We start from the raw sequence: 14,699 nt of genomic DNA, 5'->3' as shown, positions 1-14,699 counted from the left end.
ATACTCTCACTTATTCTTTCTCTCTACACCTATTGCCTGTCTTCAAAGAAGCTCACACACTGTCTTTGGGAAGGTACATGAAGCTTAACAGTGGACACTGAGAATCAAATTGGTGTTTTTATAGATTATTATAGGCAAATAATTTTAAAATGTACTTCTGGGGCATACCAGCATTTCTTTTAGAACTAGGAAAATGATGTCCACATTGCTATTGGGTGCCTCGGATCTTGGATAGCTGGAATTATCTGTCTCTTCTTCCTCCAGGACCTTCTTTTTTCTTGCCCATTTTTTGAAAGAATCCCTCACTGTACGGTGAGTAGAATCTGGCAGTGCAATTCTGAGTCTGCACCTGAAGGAGACACAATCTGCAAATGCCCATCTGGTGTGTCACTGTACTTTAGGCTTATTTTTTTATTCCACATATACCCAGTTTCTGTGGGTGAAGCTAAAGAGGAAGTCTTTGTCCTCTAAATCCCTTAGTCTTGCTTTAATCTGATTTATCCTTTTGTGAATTTTTTTAAAAGCTATACTAACAGGTTGGGGAGGGACAGATATGTTAATAACTAGGTAAAGTAGATCAAACCAAACAACATGGGATAGAAGGACAAAGTGGCAAATCAGTTTAAAATATTTAGTGAATTAGGCTTTTCTCACTCCACTTTTCTATTCTAAGTGCAGGTCAGTGTATGTGCCTTTAAGTCTTATTTGTATCTTCGATATTTTCACTAAAATAATGAAGCTGTAATGTGTTTTAGGAGACTTAATTTATCACTCATTAAATCGGAAGTTGGAGACAGGCTTGATGATTGCTCTAAATTAATGAATTTTAAAAATCTGTAGAAGTTACTTCTTCCTAATGTGTGTGAATTGAGTCTTCATTGTGTGACCAATCCCCCCATGAATACAAGGACCACGAACTATTACTTGTGTGGTGTCAACTGTGCAGTAAACATATAATACTTTCTGATTTGAAATGTAATGAGTGGAACATAAAAAACTGATGCATGTGGACTTGCTACATTTGAACTTACTAACTCTTCTGTTAAGGAAATAGAGTACAAAAACAGCATTAATTCCAATGAATATTTTAATTTCAGGATACCCCTAAATCAGGTACTAGCTGCAGTTCTCGGTGTTCAAGCTCCAGGCAGGATTCTGAGAGTGCAAGGCCAGAATCAGAAACTGAAGATGTGTGGGAGGACCTCCTACACTGTGCAGAGTGCCACTCTTCCTGTACCAGTGAGACGGATGTAGAAAGTCCTCAAATGAATCCATGTGTGAAGAAAGAATATAGAGATGACCCATTTCATCAGGTTGGTCATATCTGCTGATTTTGACTTTACAGCACGTACATCTTTAGTCTCATCAGCTTTCTCATGTGCTCAGGAAGCCTGGGAGAAAGAACTCTCTATTAAATGGAATAACAGAGCCAAAGTGATTTGGTAGAATTAAAACAAGGAAAATTGAATTTCTGCTACTCAGTAATTAATTTGTCAGATGGAGAGGATATGACAACGTATTGTAATAGCCTGCAGAATAGTTTTGTGTTAGGATTGTAGTTCAGGAAAAGTATTGATTGATTGAAGGTTCCTGTTGTAGAATCATGTATATATCTGAGGGAATATTTTTGTTTGTATATGCATGTATATATATATATATATATATATATGAAACCACACAGCAAGATAACATATGTAATATCATGTTACGTGTGTATTCTTTATGTTCTTCATACATTTATATCTGTATTCTTTTTAGATAAAATATTTTTTTTTAAATTTTATTTTTACCTTAAAGCTGATCATTTATTTTTCTTAATACTGTTCTATAGAAACATCTGGGCAGTAATTTCGGAAAATGTTAGTGTTTGTTGGGCAACTCTTTAGTTGCAGCCTGCCGTGGGTTAATTGGACAGAATCCATTGTCCATACTTATTAGCTAATCACAGAATCACAGAATTGTAGGGGTTGGAAGGGACCTCCTCCAGAGATCATCGAGTCCAACCCCCCAAATGATCATGTGTTAGTCTTCATTTGATAAAAAAACATTCAGATGTCAGTACCAGTTATGTTTATATTACAGGGTTTTCCACTAAATTGCATACTACCTGCTGTGAAATATTTTTCTTGTTAAATATGCAATGTATGTTGGCACTGCTTACATCAGTGCTAAGGAATTTAATACAGGAGGTGATGTTACTGATAGCTGAGAAAAAGAGTCTCAAAAGATAGGCTTGTTCACTCATAACTGGAACTGAAAATGATGGATTTGTTGGTATCCCCCCCTCAAAAAAACCCAACCAACCAATAAAATCCACCCCCAAAGCAACAGGAACAGCAGTTTGAATTTCTGCACTCTTTGCTTTTAAAATTTATTTTAGTTCTTGCTTGTATTCCATGTTTTTTTGAAGTTTAATGTTTTGGTTGGTTTGTTTCATTATAGACTGTGAAATGTTTGAATTTCAGCTCCTGGTGTAGATACTCCCTCTAGAGGAAAATAGTGGAAATCTATGTTTAAGAAAGTCTTTCTGCAGCTATAATTTATGTTAACAATATAGATGTTTTTTTTTTTTCCCCTCTAATGGAAAAGAAAGGAAACAATTGAGTACTTAGCAGCACAGAAAGGTTTCGGATAAATACTGATAAATCAAGTTATAACCCCCCCCCCCACACACACACATACTTTTATTAAATGATAGGATAAATATTTGATAATATGCCCCCCATTCCAGCCTTTCTATTTGATTCAAACAGTGCTGGTTAACCTGGCAAGCTGAGATCAGTTTTGATTGCCTGTAATTGAAAGGGGTGAGACAGGACTGAGGGAAATCGAGAAGTGGCTGCAGCAGCACTTGTTACCTCAGCATTTTCAGGGTCTTTCAGTTCTCAGCTCTTCTCTGATTACAGTAAATAAATATGTGCATTTATTACTTTAGATTGAAATTACTTGGCTGTTGGGGCAGCATACATTGATTAGAGTCCTAGAGACAACAGCTATTTATTGGGAAAGAAGTGAATGACTTTGAGTGTTTAACATACAGTAATGCAGGAGAAGTAAATGCTATGTAACAACATTTGTGTCAGTCTAAGCACTTTTTTTTTTTTGTTAGTGTATTCCTGACAAAGAAACATTGACATAACAATAGGTTGATATTACTGATGGAATATATTGTTTGTCTTCCCCAGAGTCACTTGCCTTGGATCCATAGTTTGAATCCAGGACTAGAAAAAATAAGTGCAATTGTATGGGAGGGGAACGACTGCAAGAAAGCAGATATGTCTGTGCTTGAAATCAGTGGTATGATAATGAACAGAGTGAGTATTCTTTTTACAGATATTGTGTCTAGGTTCAAAAATAAGTACTGCCTGTACTGTCACACGATCAACATCTGCCTCTGATGTCATGGACCAACAAAATAACATAGGAGACATTACTTTTGGAGTGGTCCTCGTACTTATAGCTCTTGTAACTATCAGTAATAAGAGTGGTGTGATAATAAAATACATTTGCATTGCTGGGTGCTTAGAAGATAGCCTCTATTTTATTGTTCCAGTGGCATATGCTGTGAATATTTATCTCCTTGATTCTTCTGGACAACTAATATGTTGGGTTAGATGTACATATATCTGAGTATTTGGATACTTCAGATTAGAGAAGAAAGCTTTTCTGTTTTAGGAAACAAAAGTGTAAAGAGGATGAATGGGATGTCTTCTGATTCCTGGCATTCCTTATGATTAATGTTATACTGTTTTTCAGCATAGATGATTCATATATTTAGTAGGGTTACGTGTAAAATCTTAGCATAGTTTTTGGCAATTATCAGTAATTCTGACAAGTTGATACGGACATTTCCAACTTGTCAGAAAGCACTGCATTCACAAACTAAGTTCAGATCTCTGTACCTGCCTCAGAAGCAATATAGTTCTGGGTGCAGTCACAGTAGAAGTGAACCTTGATAAAGCCATAACAGCACAACAGAATTCCAATCCTACTGCACTGTGAATGCTTTGATTCTTTTAAAAAACCACATAACCTAGAAGCAGAATGCAATTAGACTATTAGATTAAGATGCAACATGTAAACAGCAAAGTCTGATTGGTTGAATTCTGCTAATTCAGTGTTGAATTAATTTTTACTGCAAGGATATACACTGAAGTGTTTCAATGTTTTGTTGCTGGTGTTTATTCGTGATTGTTGCTGTGTATTAAATGCTCCTGGAGCACTTTCCTTTTATTAGTAGTGAACTACAAAGATGCTTGGTTGTAGGATTCATGTTGTGTAACACATTGTAAAGTGTCTGTTGCAATAGTGAAACGGTGACATTAATAAGGACAAGATAAGTTCCAAACTTTACAATGTGCTTTTTTTCTTTTGCTTGTAGGTGAACAGCTATATACCAGGAATCGGTTATCAGATTTTTGGAAACATCATATCTTTAGTCTTGGGTTTAATGCCATTTGTATTTCGACTTTCCCAAGCTAAAGATTTGGAACAGCTAGCTGCACATTCTGCCACTGAACTTTGCATTACAGCATTTGGATCAAATGGAGACATACTGGTTCTCTCAATGGTTGTTATAAGTTTTGTGGTCCGTGTGTCTCTAGTGTGGATTTTCTTTTTCCTGCTGTGTGTAGCAGAGAGAACTTACAAACAGGTACATAAAATAAACCAAGAGGTTTAGTCCAAAAAAACCCAAATAATTTGTTTTGGGGTTTCTTTTATTTATTTATTTATGTTTTATTTGGTTTTGTGGATATTTTCATCTTGTGTTCATAGTTGCCCCAAGGTTTTGTAGATCGACAGTTCCATATACTTCAGTGGGATTACAGATTAGGAGATGACCCAGATACAAAGGATTAAGTGTCCTTCAAGCTTGTAGCTAAGCTTTTTTCTTGCATAAGAGCATTTTGGAGGTAAAACCATTTATTTCATAGTTCTGACTCAGCATATTGGCCCGTTCTTAGTCATGACCCGGTTTGTTTCAGTGTTCCTCAAGAAGAAAGAAATTTGGTAAAAGAGCTCTTTGAATTTCTAGATTGTTTCACCAGCGTGTTTCATTCAAAACATTTTTAAGAGTAATTGGAAATGGTCTAGTCCAGACCCCAGCCCAGTCTGCTTTGCTGACACCTCTGTCCCACAGACTGGCAATGTTGCTGTCTGATACTCTCTTACCAGCTCCCTCACGTAGTTACTTTCTAGCCTGGAAAAGAAAAAAGATAAATAGTTTTCTTACATTGTAGCCAAAAGAAGGGCTTCAGTACAATAGAGAAGCATTGAACTGCTTTAGTTGCCATTTCTGTTGGAAAAAAGTTCTGGGTTAAGCACTCTTTAGTGCAAGTGGTGCACTTGTTTGATTATCTCCCAAATGTTAATAGCATTGTAGATCTGTTGTCTGAAACTTGAAAAGGGGAATTGCAGTTCTATTTTGGTTTTCATTAAATTAATGTGACTTTTAAAACTGTTCAGTGTATCTCTTCTTTTTAGGACTCTTATTTCTGTGTTGTAATTAGCATGTTTTACTTTACCTCGATACATTGTACATTGGTATATTAAGTGAGGCTTTTTCTCCATTTTCTTTTTAGCGCCCTCAAAAATGACTTAACAGCTTCATTATTTTTTCCTTCCCTGCAGAGGTTACTTTTTGCTAAACTTTTTGGTCATCTAACATCTGCCAGAAGGGCAAGAAAATCAGAGGTTCCTCACTTCCGTTTGAAGAAAGTACAGAATATAAAAATGTGGCTTTCTCTCAGGTCCTATCTAAAGGTAAGTAACGTAAATTTTTGCTACCACTTAAGTAGAAACAGTCCCATGTGCTGTTGATGAAAAGTAGGTATTTGAGTTGTCCTCTGTGTGCCCTTACTGGTGCATGTGTGCCCAGTCCACTTTATTTTGGCGACTCCTGGCCAGCAGCATCAGCAAGCAGCCAGATGAGAGTGTTTTCCACCTTGGTATGAGGTATGACCGTGTTCAGAGTAGAAGTCTTCTGTTAAGTGATTAGAGCAGGGATGTGTCTCAGGTGAGTATAGTGTGGTAGAACACAGACAATAAATCACTGTAAGAGCTCCACCTGTGTCCTTAACATACAAGGAATTTATGAAGCAAGGGAGCTTGTGTGCATATTTATACTGTGAGTGCATGCATATCACACGAAGCTAGAAATTGTGCCCACAACTTGTAAGACATTCTGATCTCTTTACTGTTTGTTCAACTGAAATAATGAGATGTCTCAAGTGATAGCTCTCTAATGCTCTTTTCATCCCAGAGCATTTTGATGATCCTAGCTCATTTTTTGAGCTTGCAAGTTTTTTTTTTTTTCCTATTTTTCTCTCTGCATTAGGTAATGAAACTTTGGTGCCTACATCATGGCAGGCTTTTTTCTGTCTAGTCTGTGATGTGTTGCTGTGTAGGAAGAAAGAAGGAGAACAGCATTTGTGCAGTAGAATGTAGCTCTCGTGCTTTAAAAGCTATGTATGTTGACATTGATGTGGAGACTGTCTTGCCTTCTTTCCTCACAACTGTCACCTATGTATTCCACCTCTTCATATGCCATAAGAAACTTCTCTATAATTCTGTTGTTGCAAACAGAAGTGCAGACACGCAGTGGTCAGAAGCAGGTGCAAAACAAACTGAAAAATAACCAGTGAAGGGCAGTCATTTTCACCTCCATCTGCTGATATATGTGGTTCACTGGGCAGCTCCATAAGGCCTGCACTTGCATAAGTAAAGGAGTGGAGACAAGCAGCTAAGGAACTTAGCCTTCTCACAGTAGTGCTACTGGCAGATACTGGCATAGCATTTGTCCAAATTACACCTGCATATTACCTGGTTGTTTTTCCATCTGTAAGTAAATGAGTTAAAATATGTGCACATCTTGAGTTTCATGCAGGCAAAATGCTGTGTGTATAAGAGCATTTACTGCTGCAGTACCAACTTGTACTTGATTTTTTTCCCCTGTAATTAACCTTCTATCTCCTTTTCCAAGTTCCAAGATTATACCTTGCATATACGCACCTCCCGCTTTTCTCCAAAAGCACTGCTAATTACATACATACGAGAATGAAGTTGTGAAAGAGATGCGTGTTGTGACTTGGACGTGTTTCATTGCAACAGAGGGTACTTAAGTATTTAATTAGAAAGAACATGGAAAATGTTCAGTGGATGGAAACATTTTGTTATACCAGTAAGAAATTAAGAACAAAAAAATTACTGGGTACAGTGACATTGGATCTTTCATCACAGTGTATTTGTTTCCCAAGTTTTCCTTCTTGCTCTCTTGGAATTGTCACGTGAGAGAATTGTACCTTGATGAGAGTGATGTAGGACTATGATTTTTATATGTTAGAAAGATGCAAGTAGTGAAAACAAAGAGCTATGTGAAATTAAGTCTTGATATTCCATTGCAATCTGATGTCCAGAGTGTTGTTAGCACTGGTTTGATACTCGGAATTAAAGCCCAGTGCTGTAGTGAATTCACTGCTTCTCATCATGAATGAGCTAACTAAACAAGTGGTGTATATATTGTTTTATCATAGCTGTCCTTGTCTGCATCTGAACTACCTCAAATGCCTTTGGGGGTATTTGTTAGGAGCTGTACTTTTAATTCCTATATGTTGTGTGGTACTCAGATTACCAAATTGCAAGCTATGAGCAAACTATGTTCTAAAAGTAAATATAACTGGCTGCACTGAATGTCAGTGGTTCAGTGGTTAGGTGGATTTTCACTCACGTATGCATCTCTGTTATTTTCAGCGTCGAGGTCCTCAGCGCTCAGTTGATGTAATAGTTTCATCTGCCTTCCTCCTGACTATCTCAGTTGTATTTATCTGTTGTGCACAGGTGAGGAAATCACACATGACTTAAGTAGTTTTTTAAAAAATAGACTGCCTTTTGTGTGATGGTTCGTGTTAAGATAAGAGACTCCACTGAAAAATCAGTAACGGCTATTAGAGCTTTTCAGAAGATTAAGCTCCATTCATTGTATTCGTTTATTTACTTTAGAATATTATCAGTATGCCACTCTGTAATAGCCAAAGAAACTCACAGTAATTACTGGCATGGTGTTACTACTCTTTTGTTTCTTATCTGTCCTCTTTCATTGTTCATTTTGTAATTGAAACAAGAGTTTTTTCTAACATAGTGCATCAAGATGTGCTTCATAAGGATATAACAACAATTACGATTTGAAGATGCTGATGAATTTGTTGGCTGTATTAGCCTGCCCTCTAGTGGAATATCTTTTTGAAAGCACATCTATGCTTAAATCAGATTTCTTGTTAATTAGAAGTCGGTGCTCCACCTTCTGTTTCAGTGTACAGTTAAGCTTCTGAATGACTTCTGGTTGTATTTTCCACTTCCTTCCCTAGTTAATGCGAATGTGTTTTCACAGTAGTAAGCTATAAATACATTAATAAGAATGTAATTCAGCAATCATGCTACTTCAATCAAATTTTCTATGTAATTCAGCATACTTGAAGGCATGTTTTGGTTTTCATCCCACATGGTGTCTTTGAAATCGCAAAATAGAGTGTAAAATCATCATGGAATGTAATACATTTTTCTGTTACTTTAGAAATATGAAAAAAAGTTTAAATTCTGGTTGAGGCTTTGAATTCACTTTCCTTCAACTTTTTCACTTTTCAACCTTTTCTCAGTCCTAATATCATTTAAAGAATTTTGATTTTAAATTATGATTAAAGATATTTGATACTTGAAAACAACCCTCATACTCATTACTGGGAAATTATTTTTTGGTGTTGGGAAGATACATAACTCTTTTCTTATATTGCAGTATAAATATTAATCTGGACTCAGTTTTAATTTTTCCCTTTTGCTTACAGCTGCTTCACATGCATGAGATCTTCCTTGATTGTCACTACAATTGGGAACTAGTAATTTGGTGCATTTCACTAACACTTTTTCTATTGAGATTTGTTACTCTTGGATCTGAAACCAGTAAAAAATACAGCAATACCTCAATATTACTTACTGAGCAGGTGAGAATTTGTGCAGATATACGTTTTTCTATCTAAATAAATAATTTGTCTGTTAGCTCTTAGGCATGCATTCTAGCTGACTTAAGATGGTTTGAATGTAATAGTTAATTGTGGTGTAGTGAAACAAGTTATTCCAGATCCTTACAACTTGAAGTTCTATTTCTGTAGATACTGAAAAAACTGCAAAGAGCAAGGCAAATGAGAGACAGAGAAACTCTACATTTTATTTTGCTTTCATAGGTTTTTAAACTACACTCTTTCTGAGAGTCAGGCCTTGAACATTTTAGCCAGTTCAAAACCTGAAGTTGAAAGCAACAGTCTAAGTTCCCTGAACTTTAAATAAATAAAAGTTTAACAAGTGTTATCACTTAGCTTTGTACTTGAATCCAGCTTACCTATTATAATTCATTTCCCTGAAATAAAAAGGAAAATGTAATTCAATATGAGACCCTTTCTTTCATATTTAAGGTCTGGTATCCCTTTGTCTCTAAAATCATAACTTACTTTGGAAGGAAATAGATTGGGAGCTTAATTTGCCTTGCAATGTGTTAGTGATCATTTTGATTTTAACTTAATTCTACAAGCTTACAGTGAGCTTGCCAGGGAGACACAATAATATTCAGTTATTCTTGCTTACACGATGAGGTCCTTTCTTCCTTAACCACCCTACAACAAACCCCTGTAACAACGCTTCCTTTATGCAACTTTGCTGCTGTAGGTTGGTAGAAGTTTGTCATTTGAAGGACTGCTTGAACATAATGCTGATTTTTAATGTATTGTCAATGGTTGTCATACTGAAATGAAAAGTCAGATTTTTTTTTCCAATTTTTTATTTTGCAATTAAATAAAAAGCAAAACACTGAACTTTGCCAGGTCTGGCATGTGTATCAGACCAATGAGAATGAAAGCAGGAGTTTCAGGATTTCCAAGGGAGAGCTAGTATTCATAACTAACTTTCTCAGAAGCAGTGTTCTGAAGAAGTCTGGATTCCAGAAGCATTGAAATGATTGATACACTGTTGTTCTACAGCAAAGGAGTTTAATTCAATAATATTTCATATTTTTCAAGGAAGTAGCAAGATTTTCTGCACTGAAGGTGTTCATGCAGTATTCAGTGACACAAATCTTTTTGAAAAAAATTACAGTTCAGCAGAATTATGTTTTATCATTTCAGTCGATGCAAGAATTTCTGGGAATGTTAGGCCTATAAGGTGTGCACACTAAAAAGTAACATCTGAAAATGAACTGGCAAACCTCAAACAATTATCAAAGAAAGAAAATATGTAGACATTGCATAGGTGGTGCTTTTTGACTGATTTGTAGATGACATTAAGCTTTAAAATTGTTCCTGTAATAGTATCAAATGTATCACAAAACATTGTCTTTTCATACAGAACTGGGGCAGTATTTGTCCTTAAAAAATAAGAACAAAGCAAAGAAAATCCTGTGCTTGCAGAAATGTCATTGCTGTTCTATCATGTATACTGAATAATCACTTCAGTTTATTATTAAATGCTTTTGAATGAATTCCTTTAGATTCTGCATACATGTTGATACTTGTGTTCTGTTTAAATCAGATAAATCTGTACTTGAAAATGGAGAAAAAGCCTAATAAGAAGGAGGAACTGACACTAGTGAACAACGTTTTAAAACTTGCCACTAAGTTATTGAAGGTAGGAATTAAAATAGATTTACTGTATTATTTATAGCTTAGAAGCAGAATGGACGACTTAATGAATCGTTTGTGTTATTTCTGCAGTATCCTTTGGTTTAAATCTGCTCATAACTCGCAGTGATGCTACGTGTTCATACTTCTTCAGTCTCTTATGTTGCTATTGTTGTGAATTACCAATAATCATTACATGCAGTAAGTTCTGTTCTCTAATGTAGAGTGAGAGAAGGTGCTTTAGGATGTGCAAGATGAGGAACCCTCATGAAATGACACAATTTAATTTTCAAACTTGGTATCTATTTCTAGTAATAAGCTACTAAATTATTTGTATTCTTCCTCAAAAATAATTCCTTTTAAAACTTGATACTGATTAGCATTTCAAACTACAACTTGATTACACTCAATGTTGTCTTTACTTACTGTCACAGAATCACTTCTGCTGTTATGTGCAAGTTTTAAATTAAATTTGTCTTGTCATGCATTCTGCTGTTACAGTGAAGATCTTAAAATACTGCCACTGATTCATTTATTCTTGGGTTAAGAGGGAATGTAACAACTGCGTTTTGATTTCACCTCTTTCATCAACTCTTTCATTTAGTCAAAGATGTGAAGGTGATGTGAAACAGTTCTTCAGAAATGATTTGCAAATATAAAGGTCTTTCCTTCCCCTTAAATTCTTTTCAAAGCTGTGCTACAAACACCTCCTGCCATGTTTGAATATAGCACAGTTGATGCTTATTCCACATGTAGAGTAGAGTGAATGGTTGGATTATCATTCAGTAAATCTAAGGCAATATGTTTAGTGCATGTACCTTTGCTCTGCAGTCAAAATAATTCAAGAACATTAAGATTTTTTTCTTTTTAAATTTTATTACTTATTATGCATGTAGTGCTACTTTAAGACCTTGCTGCCTGGTTCTTCCACACACTGAACTCCAGTCACTTACCCCTTTGATTCCCATGTAGTTAGCTAATAGCTGAAATGATGGAATGTTTCCTCCAGTCAGCTAACTCCCCACCACCTCAGCTTCAACAGCGTTTGTGGTTCCTTCGTCTCAAAAAAGTAGTGGAACTTTCCATGTGAGAACTGACTGAGCAGCCTGGGACTCAGGATTGACAAAGCAATTGTCTGAGTTGAGAGCTGTGGACCAGAGTCATGGGGTGCTTGGATGAATCAAATATTGAGGGTATCTCTGTAGTGAGGGACCATAGAGCTGTTTGTCAAGAGCTTTTTTTGGAACAAGCAGAAAAAAGGAGGCTTGTGGAAGTGTTTTGTCAAAAATGCTGTGGATGCAGAAAGATTATGTGGATTCAAGGGGAGCCTGGACAAGTAGACAAAATGCATCACATTTGGATATCTGATGAGCTGAAATGTTGGTGTTCTGTGAGAAAACGGTGAAAAGTAGTTGACAGGATGCTGAATTCTTGGTGTGATTCGCTCCAGAGTTTTCCCTGCAATTCATGCTGTTTTCAAACCACTTTTCATGTTTTACTCTTTACAGAAATGTGTCAGCATCATGATCTTTCCAACAGAGGGGTGGATTTCATGACACAAATCCCACACCACCCCTTAGTTTCTATGAGAATGTGCCCAAAAGTGAGGTGGGATTTCCAAATCTCCCAAACGGGAGCATTAGATGTCCCTAGAATAGAATAGATAGAATCCTTAGTAGTTAGTGATCAACAGAATTATTTCATGTTCAGCACTTAAGTGGACTGGATTGCTAAGAGCTTTTATTGTCAATTTAATAATAATAATGAATTATATAATATTGACTATGCTTACTTTTTTTATTTTACTCCTGAAGTTGATGAGATGAAACCCACAAGCTGAAAGTGTTTCCTTAAAGAGAAATTCTCTGCTGCTCTCCTTGGAATCTTGCTTTTTTTGTATTTGCAGCAAAATTTAGTACTACATTGCATTTGAATGGAATGGTTGTTCATTCTCATTTTACCTTGTTTCGGGGAAGATTCAGAGCTGTGAAATACTTTATTATTAAAACAGGAGTGATAAAGCCTTGTTCCAGACCCAGGATGTAATGCAGGAGAAAGATTAAGAATTGAAAGTGCTGATGGTTGTTATACTTCACGTAATCCATTTTTATATTTAAAACATATTTTCTTCTTTCTCACGTGTTTCAAGGCCAGGAAAGTTTGGATGACTTTGATCACTCACTAAGAATTGCAAAACTGGTGCAGAAAGGTCTTTGTTCAAGTTCACTACAGATTAATTTTGGCTGATGTTTTGATCATTCCAATGAAAGTGCAAAACATTTGCAGTTAAAAGATCGTTAGTATTTTTTTTAATCCTTTATGTTCATTTTCTACGTTCATTACTAGTTATTCTCTAAATTAATAGAGAAGAAAGGGAATTGTATTAGAATAGACACTGTTCATTTTTCATAGCAGTGAAGCAGTCTTGTGGCACTGTGGAATATCTTTCTTTCCTTTTGCCTACCTATTTATTTCTTCAGTTAAACACTGAAGGTGATTTTTAGGAAACTGTGAGGAATTGTAAAAAGCTGGCAGACAAAGTCGCTCTCTGCTTTGCTGGCTCCACAAGCAAACTGACAGATGTTCTACATGGGTAGCCTCTAATTTTTTGAAGGGTTATTCAGACGCCATCGATCAACAGTCAGTGAACACAATAGCTATTTTCTTTCGTGTTTTCATAAGCAGAGGAACGGGGAAATGTTTTACTCCACTGTTAATTGGAGACTGCCTGAGCTATCTAATAACAGTATGTGTATGAACACAAATAAGGTGTACAGTTCAATACAGTTTTTTATGCCAGTTTGTCTGTTCCATAGAAATCACTGGCATGAATTCTTCCATGTATTGTGCATGTAACATTGGTGAGTCAGTGTGGAGTCCACAACACATTATTTTTCATAACAAAAATATGAAATTATGGGTCATTAATGTGAATGTTGCTTGCTAACTGGATGTAATTAGGCTACCTAAATAGACATGAGTCAGTCATATCATTAATGGCATGACAGTCTATAAATAAATGATAGTTTATAAAGTACCCTGACTCTAAAATCTGACTCTAAAAATGTGCTGCATAAGGCAGAATTTCTTGTAGTCTGCTCATTATGACTGAAACATTATGACTGATTTCTCAGAGTTCAGTGTATGTTGATGTTTTAAAGTAAATAGTGGCAAGAGAATAAGCAGTTTTAAATGGAGGAAATACCCCTTTGGATACTTAAAACAAAAACCAAACTGTATAATTTCTGCTTTTTAAATGATGTAATTGTTTCATGTTACTAGGAACTGGACAGTCCGTTTAGGTTATATGGGCTTACAATGAATCCGCTCCTTTATAATATCACCCAAGTTGTCATCCTGTCTGCTGTCTCTGGTGTCATCAGTGACCTGCTTGGATTTAATCTAAAGGTAACTATTTCCCAGCCATTTTTTTCTCTTTATTATGGCGTTCAGAATCTTACAATGGTTGAATCTTATACTGTAAAATAATTAACTCTTATCTGTGTGAGTGAGCAGATTTGTTATTTGAAAGTGCTTATGAAATTTAAGCTGTATAGAAGAATAGCAACGCAGTTGTCAAAGGAACCCTCTTAAAATTTTCTGCAGTTTTGTGGTGTTTTGACTTTGTTTAGGACACATAATCACTAAGAATTCCTAGACATGAATAAAGAGACACTTACATGGCCAGGTAGAAGATCTTGTTTAACTTCTTGTATTCCAGTTCTGATTTCTCTCTCGAGTTCCTCAATGTTTTTGTGTCTTTGTCTTGTATTGCAGTGAAGTACTACAGTAGATGCAGTATTACTGTGTCTAACATTACAGTCTTGCTTTGATGGCTTGAGAACTGTCTTATTAGGTCATACCTTCCATACCTCTTTGAACTCTATAAACTCTGGAAATTATTCAAAGATTTGGGGTATGGGACACCTTAGTTTCCATAAACTTGTAGCATAAAGCTTTCAATTACCCACTGAGTTTGCTTACATCTACTCTTTTTTATATTACAAGTAAACGAATATAAAATTTATCTTTTGTATTAAA

At 35.8% G+C, this 14,699-nt stretch overlaps 1 protein-coding gene across 2 annotated transcripts in view; it reads left to right on the top strand.

The window, feature by feature from the left end:
* PHTF2 (putative homeodomain transcription factor 2) overlaps window positions 1-14,699 on the top strand; it is a 62,559-nt gene that overhangs the window by 44,619 nt on the left and 3,241 nt on the right. For both annotated transcript variants that reach the window (XM_048948295.1, XM_048948285.1), the window contains 8 exons: window positions 1,098-1,313; window positions 3,186-3,314; window positions 4,382-4,654; window positions 5,632-5,763; window positions 7,750-7,836; window positions 8,838-8,993; window positions 10,570-10,665; window positions 13,941-14,066. In XM_048948295.1, the coding sequence (XP_048804252.1) occupies window positions 1,098-1,313; window positions 3,186-3,314; window positions 4,382-4,654; window positions 5,632-5,763; window positions 7,750-7,836; window positions 8,838-8,993; window positions 10,570-10,665; window positions 13,941-14,066 (1,215 nt within the window). The remainder of the gene's footprint in view (window positions 1-1,097; window positions 1,314-3,185; window positions 3,315-4,381; window positions 4,655-5,631; window positions 5,764-7,749; window positions 7,837-8,837; window positions 8,994-10,569; window positions 10,666-13,940; window positions 14,067-14,699) is intronic.

Source organism: Lagopus muta, chromosome 1 (assembly GCF_023343835.1).
Source record: "Lagopus muta isolate bLagMut1 chromosome 1, bLagMut1 primary, whole genome shotgun sequence".
NCBI lineage: Eukaryota > Metazoa > Chordata > Aves > Galliformes > Phasianidae > Lagopus > Lagopus muta.
Note: the sequence above shows the minus strand (reverse complement) of the source record. Positions and strands in the feature narration are given on the sequence as shown.